The sequence below is a fragment of the Lampris incognitus genome, chromosome 5 (genome assembly GCF_029633865.1).
Source record: "Lampris incognitus isolate fLamInc1 chromosome 5, fLamInc1.hap2, whole genome shotgun sequence".
NCBI classification, from domain to species: Eukaryota; Metazoa; Chordata; class Actinopteri; order Lampriformes; family Lampridae; genus Lampris; species Lampris incognitus.
The window spans coordinates 47,305,786-47,318,455 of NC_079215.1; the positions used below are offsets into that span (position 1 = coordinate 47,305,786).

General features: G+C 43.0%; 1 protein-coding gene across 4 annotated transcripts in view; it reads right to left on the bottom strand.

Moving 5' to 3' along the window:
• LOC130113416 (ETS-related transcription factor Elf-2-like) overlaps positions 1–11,574 on the bottom strand; it is a 21,010-nt gene extending 9,436 nt beyond the window's left edge. For 2 of the 4 annotated variants that reach the window (XM_056281012.1, XM_056281009.1), the window contains exons 1-3: positions 11,236–11,574; positions 5,477–5,642; positions 5,042–5,297 (exon numbers count right to left, since the gene is read on the bottom strand). In XM_056281012.1, coding sequence (XP_056136987.1) covers positions 5,042–5,297; positions 5,477–5,551 — 331 coding nt within the window. In that variant the 5' untranslated portion in view covers positions 5,552–5,642; positions 11,236–11,574. Of the gene's footprint in view, positions 1–5,041; positions 5,298–5,476; positions 5,643–5,820; positions 6,034–8,977; positions 9,161–11,235 lie in introns of those variants that run through there. The other 2 variants (XM_056281010.1, XM_056281011.1) reach the window with 2 other exon arrangements.
• Between the last annotated feature and the right edge of the window lie 1,096 nt (positions 11,575–12,670).

Here is a 12,670-nt window from a genome sequence, read left to right on the forward strand (position 1 = left end):
CTGTTTTACTAAAATACAGTATTTTCTCTATTTGGGCTTAAATATGAAGGGCACACTAAATAGGCTGCAGAGTTGGCTTTTTCTTCCTTTTTTTTTTTTTAATCACTACAGTCTATACCGGAAGATCCAGTTTCTTTAGATTATACTTGTGAGTCAAGGTAGGTCTCCACAAGAGAAGTTATGTTTAAATGGGCCAAGGTTACAGTGAGAAGACACTTTCTTTTAAATCAAAGGCCGATATGAAAAAACACTGGGGTCGACTATGCTATTGGAATCCAGATTATTCAAATTTCATAATTTTGAGCAGACTTTCACACAAGATAGGCATAACAATGTAGCAACATATATACATGCATACACACACACACACACAGATAAAGAGAGAGAGACAGGGAAGGTGATCAGGACGGAAGGGGTGGAGCTACCAGAAGGCAGGATTGCAGACATTAGTACAAGACAGTTACCTGTGTATCCCACAGGCCAAGGGGAGCCATGACGAGGAAGCAAGGAGGTCAGCCACCGCCAAATACCTCCAGAGAGTAAGGCAGGTCCTGAGAAGCCAGCTCAATGGTCGGAATAAGATCCAAGCCATCAACATGTACAGCCTACAAGTCATCAGATACCCAGCTGGGATAATAAGCTGGCCACAGATGTCAAGACACAAAATCTCCTCACAATGCACAGAGGATTCCACCTGAAGTCCAACACCTTGAGACTGTATGAGCAGCAAAAAAAAAAAGGGGGGGGCAGAGGATTGGTGTGTCCAGGATGAAACGAGGAGCATCCAAGAGTATCTCAGGAAGATAGGCCCCAGGACAAACTGCTCACTGAGCACATCAGGCAGCAGAGGACAGAGGGTGATGAGGAAGAAGAAGAGAACACATTGTTTACGAGCAAGCCCCTCCATGGGTTGTACTATTGGCAGATAGAGGGAGTGGCAGATAGAGGGAGGAGCTGACATCAAGAAATCTTACCAGAGGCCAGAAAAGGCTAGTCTGTAGGATAGCACAGAGGCTCTGATCATGGCAGCACAAGAGCAGGCACTCAACACCAGACCCAGAGGCAGGAGGTCTACCACAGCAAACAGGATCCAAGGTGCAGGCTGTGCAAAGACGCCCCTGAGACAGTCCAGCCCATAATAGTAAGGTGTAAGATGCAGGCTGGGACAGCATACACTGAGAAGCATAACCAAGCGGATAGTGTACAGGAACATCTGTGGCCAATACGGACTGGAAGTTCCCAAGTCCAGATGGGAACAACACCACCAAAGTGAGAGGGTTTTCTCTCTCTCTCTCTCTCTCTCTCTCTCTCTCTCTCTCTCTCTCTCTCTCTCTCTCTCTCTCTCTCTCTCTCTCTCTCTCTCTCTCTCTCTCTCTCTCTCTCTCTCTCTCTCTCTCTCTCTCTCTCTCTCTCTCTCTCTCTCTCTCTCTCTCTCTCTCTCTCTCTCTCTCTCTCTCTCTCTCTCTCTCTCTCTCTCTCTCTCTCTCAATACTTACAAATCAGAAAACATTAATCTACATTCATTTCAAGTCCAACTACCTTATGTGAAGGTGTCTTGGGATGATTAAGAACTATATTTTAAACATTTATCTTTACATTTTAAAGACAAAATGTCCTTGTAGCTTTAGTCAGTATTCTAACACCTTATGGAAACTGCATGACAAATTTTCTGAGCAAGCATATCCACCAGGTGGCAATGTCTGCCAGACAGCAGCGATAGGTAATATGGACAGTGAATCCAAGGACTTCCAAGTCACCGTTGCACACTGAGCTGGTATAAGCGGTATTTGCTGGATTCATGTTTGAAAAATCCAACCATAGTAAATGAACTACAGTGAAAACAAATTAAAAAAAGAAAGAAAGAAAGAAAGACATCCCACATCGACTGTTAGGGGACAACAAACCAATCAAATATTATATATAGCTTTGCAAACCTCCCATCTAGATTCATGTTAATAAACCAACACCTAGATTAATGTTAATAAACCAACAGAGACTACATTTTAATGCTTTTTTTTAGAGGGGCGATATTAACTCTAATAGTGGTGAATCTAGGCAGCTGGAAAAAGATAAACTGAATAACACATAAGAAACTTCTCTTGGAAATACAAGTACCCAACAGCTGCAACAAAATATTGCCCGTTCTGAAGCTTTTCAGGACTGGACAAATCTTTCCTTGATCAAGATTCATAGAACCAGAACTACATTCTCATCTCTGATACATGCAGTACAGCAATGTAAACACACAGACATGACACATTGGCATAACCCCATATTCACTCGATCCATTCTCAGTGATACAATGTGCAGAGGATACTCTGGATCAGGGATGGGCAACATGATCCAGAAAGGGCCGGTGTGGGTGCAGGTCTTTGTTCCAATCAAGCAGTTACACACCTGATTCTATTAGTCAACCAACAGTCTTTGGTAAGGACCTTGATTTGTAGACTCAGATGTGTAACGGCTTGATTGGATCAAAGACCTGCACCCACACCAGCCCTTTCTGGACCATGTTGTCCATCCCTGCTCTGGATGATGCTGATGCTTTAAACTGTGCAGGTACAGATCAAATCTGAGCAATTCAAATTTAATGCCCAGGCTCATAAACAAGCTGGATGGGTCAATCCTGGCAAACTGACAACGCAAAACAAGCTTGGTGGGTATCAGGGTTTAAAACCTGGTTAGTCTGCTCTGCTTGGTTTGATAGTTTAAAGACCCCATGAAATGAAAAATGCATTTTCATTCCTGTTACCTCTTATCTGTATTTCAATTACATCTATTCAACACTACATTTTAGAAATTCACAAAAAACATTGTTTTATTTATCTGCTTATAAGAACAATATGCATGCTCAATAATCCAGGTAAGATAATCAAACAAGGCTGAATCCAAGTTGTAGTCAGATGAACTGATTCAACCTTCTTTTTTGGGGGGGGGGGGGGTTCCTCCTTTTTCTCCCCAATTGTACTTTGCCTATCACCCCACTCGCTGCTCCACCCCCTCTGCTGATCCGGGGAGGGCTGCAGACTACCACATCCCTCCTACGATACATGTGGAGTCGCCAGCTGGTCCTTTTAACCTGACAGTGAGGAGTTTCGCCAGGGGATGTAGCGCGTGGGAGGATCCCGCTATTCCCCCCAGTTCCCCCTCCCCCCTGAACAGGCTCCCCGGCTGACCATAGGAGGCGCTAGCGCAGCGACCAGGACACATTCCCACAGCCGGCTTCCCACCTGCAGACACGGCCAATTGTGTCTGTAGGGGCGCCCAACCAAGCCAGAGGTAACACGCGGATTCGAACTGGCGAGCCCTGTGTTGGTAGGCGACTGAATAGACCGCCACTTCACCCGCCCTAATTCAACCTTCTTTGATTATAAGAACAATGTTTTTCTCTGAAAAATACAATAAATTTTAGTTATGTCAGCCCATACTTGTGGGAGTAAAAAAAAAAGTTCAATGAGAGATTGTGTGAGATTGCGAGGACTAGCAATCTTCTTCCACCAAACTGAAACTAGCAATTAGCAAACTGATGTCTACGTTCTTCTAAAAACCTCAGCCATTATTAGCCGTTAGTCAAATCAAACTACCTCCACCTCACAAATCCCACCCGACTGTTCGGTTTGATTCAGATGTACAACAATTTTTGGAAGTTGGTGGTGCTCTATATGCCACTTCACAGGACCTTTAATGCTTAACCCACAACATCGGGGTTTCAATTGGCACAAGTTTGCAAGCAACAAAAGTGATGTAAGAGGTGCACTTTACAAAGATGACTGACAAAAAAAAAAAAAAAAACAGACTGTGCAGTCTATAAACATCAAAGCAATGGCACTCGACAACATTGTCCAGAAGTGAAGTGGCAAAGCTGGGGAAACATCAAATTAACCCCCCCCTAAAATTAATTTTGTGAGTCCTGAGAATGACATCTGTAGCTTCATGTGAGCTGCCATATTGAACACAGAATATTAAAAACCATGTGTTTTGATAATAGTACAAGGTGACAATTTATAGAAAAGTGATGAAGGAAAGAATATTCCTATAAATTTTTTTACAACCTGGGTCTTATTTTCATAGTTTTTGCCATCGTGCATATAAGTTATATCATTTAATTCACTGGCTTAATTTTAAAGATTTTGAATACAGGACCAGACTAGACAGAGCGTCTTATGGGCAAACAAACAAGCCTGTCCTTTCCACAAAAAAAACCCTTTAAAAAAATGTCTATACATGCTCAATAATCCAAGTAAGAAAATCAAATAAGGTTGAATCAGTTCATCTGGATACAATGGTTATTGACAGATACGTTTCATCACTCATCTAAGTGACATCTTCAGTCTAAACTGACTGCAGGTATCCCCACCCTTATAAACAATACAGTACAATACAGTTGCATAACGACTGAAACCACTGCTCAGTTTCATATGAAATATGGGCATGACCATTAACTACAGTCCCTCCCCCTCGGTTCCGGGATGGTCATTCCCTCTTAACATATATGGCCTCTGACTCCCTGTTCAAACCAGCGTTCCTCCCTATCAAGGATGTGCACGGGGATAGGAAGGAGCGCTGGTTTGAACAGGGAGTCAAAGAGGCCATCTATGTTAAGAGGGAACGTTGTAAAGTTGTGCCCAGCAGTGGTGCCATATCCAAGATCTCTGATGAAAACAGTATGCAAAATATCATAAACAATATGCACAAAAACATCAAAATAAGCCCCAGGTTGTAAAGAACTGAAATTATCCTTTAAACTCAACAGTGACTATTATACAGTTCAACAGTACAAAGCTTTGTGTGAACTGACTTCTAAACCAAAAGGGAGATTTACCAAAATATCCTAATATTTTTTGGTTGAGCATTAGTGACTAAGCACAAGGACTGGTTCATTTGTCATTAAAACAATTATCCCCTTTCTCTCACAAAGAATTTGAGTCTTTTGACCATAACCTTCATGTCCCTCCTGCTACTAATAGATGTTACCAGACTACAGATGCTGCAGAAATAATAGCATCTGTACTCAATGACAAACAACTGAAGTATACCTCACCTGCCTCCACCTGTGTCTCCACCTCCTGCTCATCGCCCACCTCCTGCATCAGGTAGTCCTCATCATTGTACACCAACACTTGGGCCGAGAAGCTCTGCTCCTCTGTCAGCTTGGCACCGGGCAGCTCCTCCACTATCACTGCTGGGTACTGCTCCATCTCTGCTTCATCCTGTACCTCATCGTAGACTTCCTCAGCCTCACACTCGCCCTCCACCTCTCCTTCCAGCTCCACCTCGACCTCACACTCTCCGTCCAGCTGGGGAAAGTCATAGAAATGGGAGAAAAGAGGAGGACAGACATAGTTACAGGGAAAAATACAGAGAAATTAGGACAGAGAGCAGTGTTTGGTATTTATAAGTACAGTTCAAGCATTGCTTTTGTTGTTGTTGGTGTGTGTGTGTGTGTGTGTGTGCTCTCATGTCCATATTGCCCCACCTGCTGTGGATCCTCCATGGCTGTGACATACTCCACCACAGTCCCCCCACTGTCGACAAGCACCACTGAGGTCATGACTCATGCTCGTCTGGAAGTTGCTCTCTGCCAATGGCTCTCCACAGCACCTCCACCTGTTGGCCTCCGGTGCTGTGGGAAGCAACCGGCCCTACAGAGAGAGAGAAATTGAAAGTGGGAGAGGGTGGGGTTGTTTTAGACAGCTTCAGATTCCTGAAAAAATTAAGTTATATAACTTACACAAGACTTACTGAGGCAAAGCACACAAAGTTAATTATCGCTCTTGCCTATTTCTAAACAAATTCCAGGGTGTTAGAAGATACAACCACCTCTCATGACCCTGCTGCAGCTCACTCCACCCAGTCTACCCCTAACTCCAGTCCACAGACAGCTCGGTGAAGGACCACGCCTCCTCAATCTTCTCCCTCTAGCTTTGGCCCTGCAGGATGTGCCTGTCTGCCAATACAGGAAGTTAGAAACGGACGGGAAGCTGACTCTCTTCTCTCTCTCTCACGCACACACACACACGGTCCAGTGGAAGACTAAGGGAAAGATGGAACCATGGTAACAGTCGCTAAGAACTACAGGGTCCTTATTTCCCCCCTCCCTGCTGCTCTTTGAGCTAACAATAGGATACCAGGGAGATGGGAAGGCAAGCAGATGGAGAAGGCAGACACACAGACAAGATGCACATATATACTCACAAACACATAAATATAGACCTAGAAATTAAGATGAAGCTAAAACTGATTAAAAAGTCTGACAGACCACACAACGTTGATGTAATATCACAGCAACGAGTCGGGGTATGGCCCAGTAAATTTGGATATACAAAGGCATTCTCTTGCAAGTTGCACAATTACTTACATTTCCCCATCCTACAGAAAGCTTGTACAGCTTTGTATCTTTCTTAAAACTGTTCCCATCAAAGCCCAAGCATTCTCCACAATTTAAAAATTAATTTTTACAAGGGCTTGAACAGTTCTAACATTGTCTGCCTTTGATTACAGTAAAATTAGGCAAAATTAGAAATGTGAAATGCATGCAGGGTGCAGATGATTTGGATTTTTTTTTCTTTCCACAAATCTGTTGCAGCTGCCCAACGTAAGAATTTCATAATACATGAACGTGACCAGGCTGGCGTTTCCTCAGACACAGAGACTGACATGGGATCTGCTCTAATGGGACACCTCTACTCAATAATTCAGCAGATTACGGATATATAGAACTGGAAGTGGAAAAGGTCAGTTTGAAGTTTCATGGTGCGCACAAAAGTATTCTGCAACCCCACCGTGACCCATATACACCCACGTTCGCAACTCAGGCAATTAGATGTCTTCCTGCATGATCTGTAGAGCAGTGCAATCTACCTCTAATTTTCTTTAGCAATGAACCATACACAAACATTTTCAATCCTGGCGACGCAAGAAGCAGAGCTACAAATATTTTCCAGCTGTTTTATGGCTCTGCAATTTCCGTATTCAAACTGCTTTCAAACAATCCCCAACCGTTCTAAAATGTGCCAGTGTGCAGACTAGGCTTGCAAGACTGAGTTGCACTAGACAGTCCAGCACCGCTCTCTGAGATTAGTTTCCCAAATTAACATTTGTCTCTTTCACACTTTGTGCAAGTGAAGACTGCTTGGGTAAACACACACACGCGCACACACACACACACACACACACACACACCCTGAATGAGGGAGTCAAGCTCAACTGGTCTCAATTGACTATCAGCATAAATTCTGAGCTGCTGACATTAGTTTAAGTCATTTTAGAGAAAAGACACAAAGTGGTAAAATGCCAAAATGTCTCGTAGCAAAGGCAAATTATCAGCCACAATCAAAAATTAACTGCATTTGGCTGGAGGCCTGTCCTCATTTCCCGTCATGATTGTGAGGGCAGTGACCTCTAGATAAACTGACCGGATCACCCACCGTAGGTTAGTGATCAGGGTCTCCCTCTGCTCATGAGGGATAGTTATCCTGTCCAAGAACTAAATGAGCTTGATATGACAACCACAAAGAAACACCAACTCACCCCTGGTGATATTTCTGTCACTCTCGTCATTGTGAACTTTTGAATACATACACACTTAGGTTACTTCGGGTAAGTGTGTGTGTGTGTGTAAGCGTGTTCTACAGGTTTTCACTGGGTGTGCAGCCCGCTGTGACAATGTACCATCGGTTTGCTATCCTGCAGACGTGGCACCCATGCAACAATCACACTTTCATCACCCTTTTTACCCATGTTTAATTCCCTTTATACGGTTTGTGATGCATTTGTTTAAATCATATTTCACCTTCCTTTATTCATTCAAACATGTATCAGTAATGTATGGGGTCTGTTACAGTATTTGGGTTTAGCTGCTGTAGCTTTAGTGGTAAAGTGCATGAAAATAAAAGGACGGCTTGCTATCAACTTCTCCCCTCACAAGGAAACATGCCAGAGCACATGAGAAAGTGCAAAAAAACAGCCAAACAGGAAGTATCGAGAGAAACAGAGAGACAGAAAGAGAGAGAGAGAGACAACGAGAGAGAACAGAGACAGAACAGGGCATGTCCTTGATGACTGAAGGCTCAGTCTGCATATTTTCACTTGTTCAAGAATCGGGAACCAATCTGACAATATGACCCAGTTTTAGGGCACAATCAGTCTTAATAGTCTTGATAATGACGAATGTTTTTCTCTCCGGACATCTTGTGAGGCAGAACATTTCTGTATGACAGATCGGCACCGCTCTCCAATTCTGATTGTACATAAAAACCTTTTTCATTTTCCAAAATAAGACAATTGGTGAATGCTACAAGATTTCTCTGTGTGCACACATTAAAAACATCCTTGCATACAAACCATTGTTGAGTGAGGCCCATTATGCTTAGATAACATTTTAAGAGTTGCTCATAACCTTACAGACTTAAAATGTTATCTCATTAAACAGGTCTTGCAAGTTCGTGAGACGTGTCTTAACAGCACACACAAGGCCAGTGCAAACACATGGCAGACAAATCACCAATTAAATCTGACATAAAAAAAACACCCAATTCACCAAATTAAGCTGCAAACTGCCTATTGAATCTAAATCCCAATCGGTGGTACTTACAGGCCATGGAAAATTCCATTTGAAAGAATCGATCATTGGGGGGAAAAATATTGTACGTGGCCCTTGCACCCCTTACTGTAGGGTTTCCTGTAAACTTGGGGTTCAGGGAATTGAAGCCATTTACAGTCATTGTGAGTCGCTGTGCATAAGAAAGCCGGCTAATGTCAATGTAGCCCAAAATCAATGATGGATGTCAATAGGCGCCTGATAAGCCTGCAAGACAAGACGGGTGAGGTAAGCTCCCAAATGTCTGGACATTATACTGACTAGAGTGACTGAATCTCGTGATCACTTCGCAAACTGCAGAATCATTCTGACAGGCCAACATTTGCCAACAAGGAATGCTTACAGACACATTAGAGCAAGCAAGAATTCAATACTTACGCGCAAGAATCTACGATACTCCCCAGGAGTGTGCTTGTATTTACTCTTAGTTCCCCATTCAAAAATAACACTAAAGTGGGGGGGAAGAGCGAAAGAACGAGAGGAACGCATTCTGGCTTTGGTGCAGAAAGAGAATCCTCTCGTCAAAGACTTTCTGTCCATCTTTCTCTCTACACTTCTCTGTCCCAACGCGCCTCTTTCCATCGGATATTTCGTACTTGTTTCCTTCTATGAATCCCTCTCTTTCTTCTGCCTGTATGCTGACTGTCTGTCAGTTCCACGCGGTGGAAGGAACCTCTCAGAGCGACTCAGCACTTCTCAGCTTCTACCCTGCCCCCCCCCTCGCCGATCACATGATGAGGGTGGAGAACGCACACGCATACTCACACACACACAAAATCACATGATCTTTCAACAACAGAGCTTTTGTTCCAAATTAGTGTGACTGGGGCTGATGCTAACAACACAACGCCCTGCTCTCTCACACACACACACGCCAAATGGCACAAAAAGTAAATACCCTGCATGTTCTACCTGACACCACACCCCCAAAATACACACACACAAAATTACAAACGAAACGGTGTTAGACTTCGAACCCTGGTGTTCCCCAGTATCGTAAACATCTGACAAAGTCGTCATCGAGTCACATAATTACATTTCTGCTTATACTTTCAAAAATCTTCAACCAAAGCGCAGCAACCAAGCTGCCTAAAACAGAATAAGCACCTAGGCTGGACCTACGGGTGAGTACGTCCCCTTTCTGTCCACGCACAATAAACAACCGTCAGACAGTTTGACAAGCTAACTCGACATTCCCTGTGTGCGTTTATCGACACGTCCCCACCTCTCCTATCCCCTTCCCATCATATCACCATGGGAACCCTGCCCTCATGCTCTGGGCCTGGCTATGTCCTTCAGAGCTCTCTTTGAATCCAACTGAACGTTCATGACAAAGCTCTTGGCCGAACACCATCAAACACAACAATGTAAGCAACTCATCGCCGCGTAGCCTCGAATATATAAGGGTTAGGGCAAAAGGAAGGCTTGCCAATCATTTACCAGAAGGAATTACGGAAGAATACTTGAACACTGATAAGACAGAGGGTTAAGCGGTCCCTATGCTAATGCCACAGTCTTGTTATGGGAAAGCACATAAGAAAAACTACACAGGGTAACTGTAAAACCATACTAAAGACATATATTTTACACATCATGATACTGTAGGACAGGAGTTCAAACTCGTTTTCTATTTCCTGTGGGCTTTAACTTTTTTGTTTTCTTTCTTAATGAGAATGTTGTTTATTTCATACTGTACAAATAAAAGAAAACCTTACGACAAGGACCAAGCAGGCAGCAGAGGGAAGGAAGCAAAAGCAAACACCGACTAAACTTTCAGCAAGCGATCACAAAAACGATAACGAAGTAAGCGTTTCATTGCACTGGCTTCACTGTACTCTTCACATGGCGAGTTGGCATGACACAGTATCACTAAAATATTTACTCTGATGCTGCACCTTTGTAATCTATTACATTTATCTGGCATTGTGAGGCTAAGTCAGAGTATATGTACTGAATGTATGTATGTTTATGAATGTATGTGTGCGTGGGTGTTAAAACACAGCCAGCTTAGTAAGGGGAATAATTCTGCATAGCTTTGACAACAGTGACTTGGGTAAGTCTGTGTAGCTAGTAGCATGCAGTGTTAATTGTGTGCGTACTGTCGGAGCTAGGCAGCTAGCGCCAGCAAGGATTCCCCCTTGGTGCAGTCACTTCACTGGTTGGTTAACTGTTTGTGTTGATTACAAAGAGACGAAATATGTACGTGGTAATATTGTATTAAACCACGTAGTAAACTTATAGGAGAGTTCAGCAACGCAGGAATACTACTTCCAATGCAGTTGCCCTGATCAATGAACTAGCACTCAAATCGTCCATACGGGACCTAACTAATGTATTGAACCTCGCTGCCTGCAGGTTACAGCTCTACGGCCAATGACCCAAATAAGCACAAAAAAACAGTGTCTTGAGTTTAAACAACAAACAACACGGCCGTTTCCTTATAGAAATCGGCTTTTTCGTTTGGTTAGAACAAATATAATTTAGGGTAAAACGAAGTCAATGTTAAAATCGGCAATAAAGTTAGCTGACGTTAGCTAGCCAAGTCAGCTAACGCTAACCCTATTTGACAAGCTGTCAGAACCCCATTTAAATGGAGGTAACGTTAGCTAGCGTTAGGGATTACTAAAGTACCTTACCTTAAATTGTTCCTACTTTCCTCGGCGATGGGTGTGCAGGTACAATGTTCAACTCACACGCCAACGTTAGCTTGTTGGCTAATGTAATTAAAGTGTGCTGTCTCTATTTGACATCCAGTCACCTCCTTAGCTCATCTAACGTTAGCTATTGCGATTTTTCCCATTATAAAGGACCCCCGAAATGGCCAGACGGATAGGAAATATATTGCAGTCGTGGTGCCCCTTGTTATCTATTGGGCACAACAAATAAATAAACTACGCCAATTAAAAAAAAGTATTTATCAATCAAGAGAGACAGAGATAGATCCAGGTCAGAGCCAGTGTTGCCAGTTTACTTGTTTGTTTCCAGCAATGACACTCGTGACGTCACCACGTAGAAGCGACCGTAACAGTCTCTTCAAAATCATTATGCGCGTGTCTTTAATGATTTGTTTTCCTTTTGTAATGCTTCATGTTATTTTTTTTTAATTTTACCTCCCTATCCTTGTCCTTTTTTGATGAGTATAACTTTAAACAAGAATGTTCCTTACATTACTGGTTGCGGCGTGTCACAATACTTAAACTGTTTGAACAAATTAGTATTCATTAAAAAAAAGATATATATTTTCAATACGTTACCTCTGGTCTGGTCCTTTCTTAGAAACAAAATGTATCCTTTGCATGGAAATTGAAAAAAAAAAGCTTTTAAACAAATACCAACCCCGAAATGACCTCAAAATGACATTTTGTCTCAATGCAATAAAACAAAACTCTATGATAGGCTGAAGTCCATCCATTACTTAAAGTCTCTAACTTTATCAGCCAGCGGGTCAAATAAGAGTGTTTGTCTCCACCAAGTGGTCGGTTACACAAGGTCACATTGTTGGACATTGGGCCCGAAGATACACTACATGGTCAAAAGTATGTGGACACCCAAACATCACGCCCATATGTGCTTGTTGAACATCTCGTTTCCAAACCATGGACATTAATATGGAGTTGGCCTTTGATGCTACAACAGCCTCCACTCTTCTGGCTAGGGCTTTCCACTTGATTTTGGAACATGGCTGCGGGGATTCACTCCCATTCAGCAAGAGCATCAGTGAGGGTGGGCACTGATGTTGGGGAGAAGGCCTGGCTCACAGTCGGTGTTACAATTCATCCCAAAGGTCAAAGAAGGTTTTCTTACCTGGATTACTGAGCATGCATCAAGTCATCCCAAAGGTGTTGGATGGGTTGAAGTCAGGCAACTCGGCAAACCGTGTCTTTATGGACCTCACTTTGTACACGGAGGCATCGTCATGCTGAAAAAAGAAAGGGCCTTCCCCAAATTGTCACCAGAAAGTTGGAAGCACACACTTGTCTAGAATGTCATTGTATTCTGTAGCATTAAGATTTCCCTTCCCTGGAACTAAGGGGCAAAAACCATAAAAAAAACAGCCTAAGACCATTATTT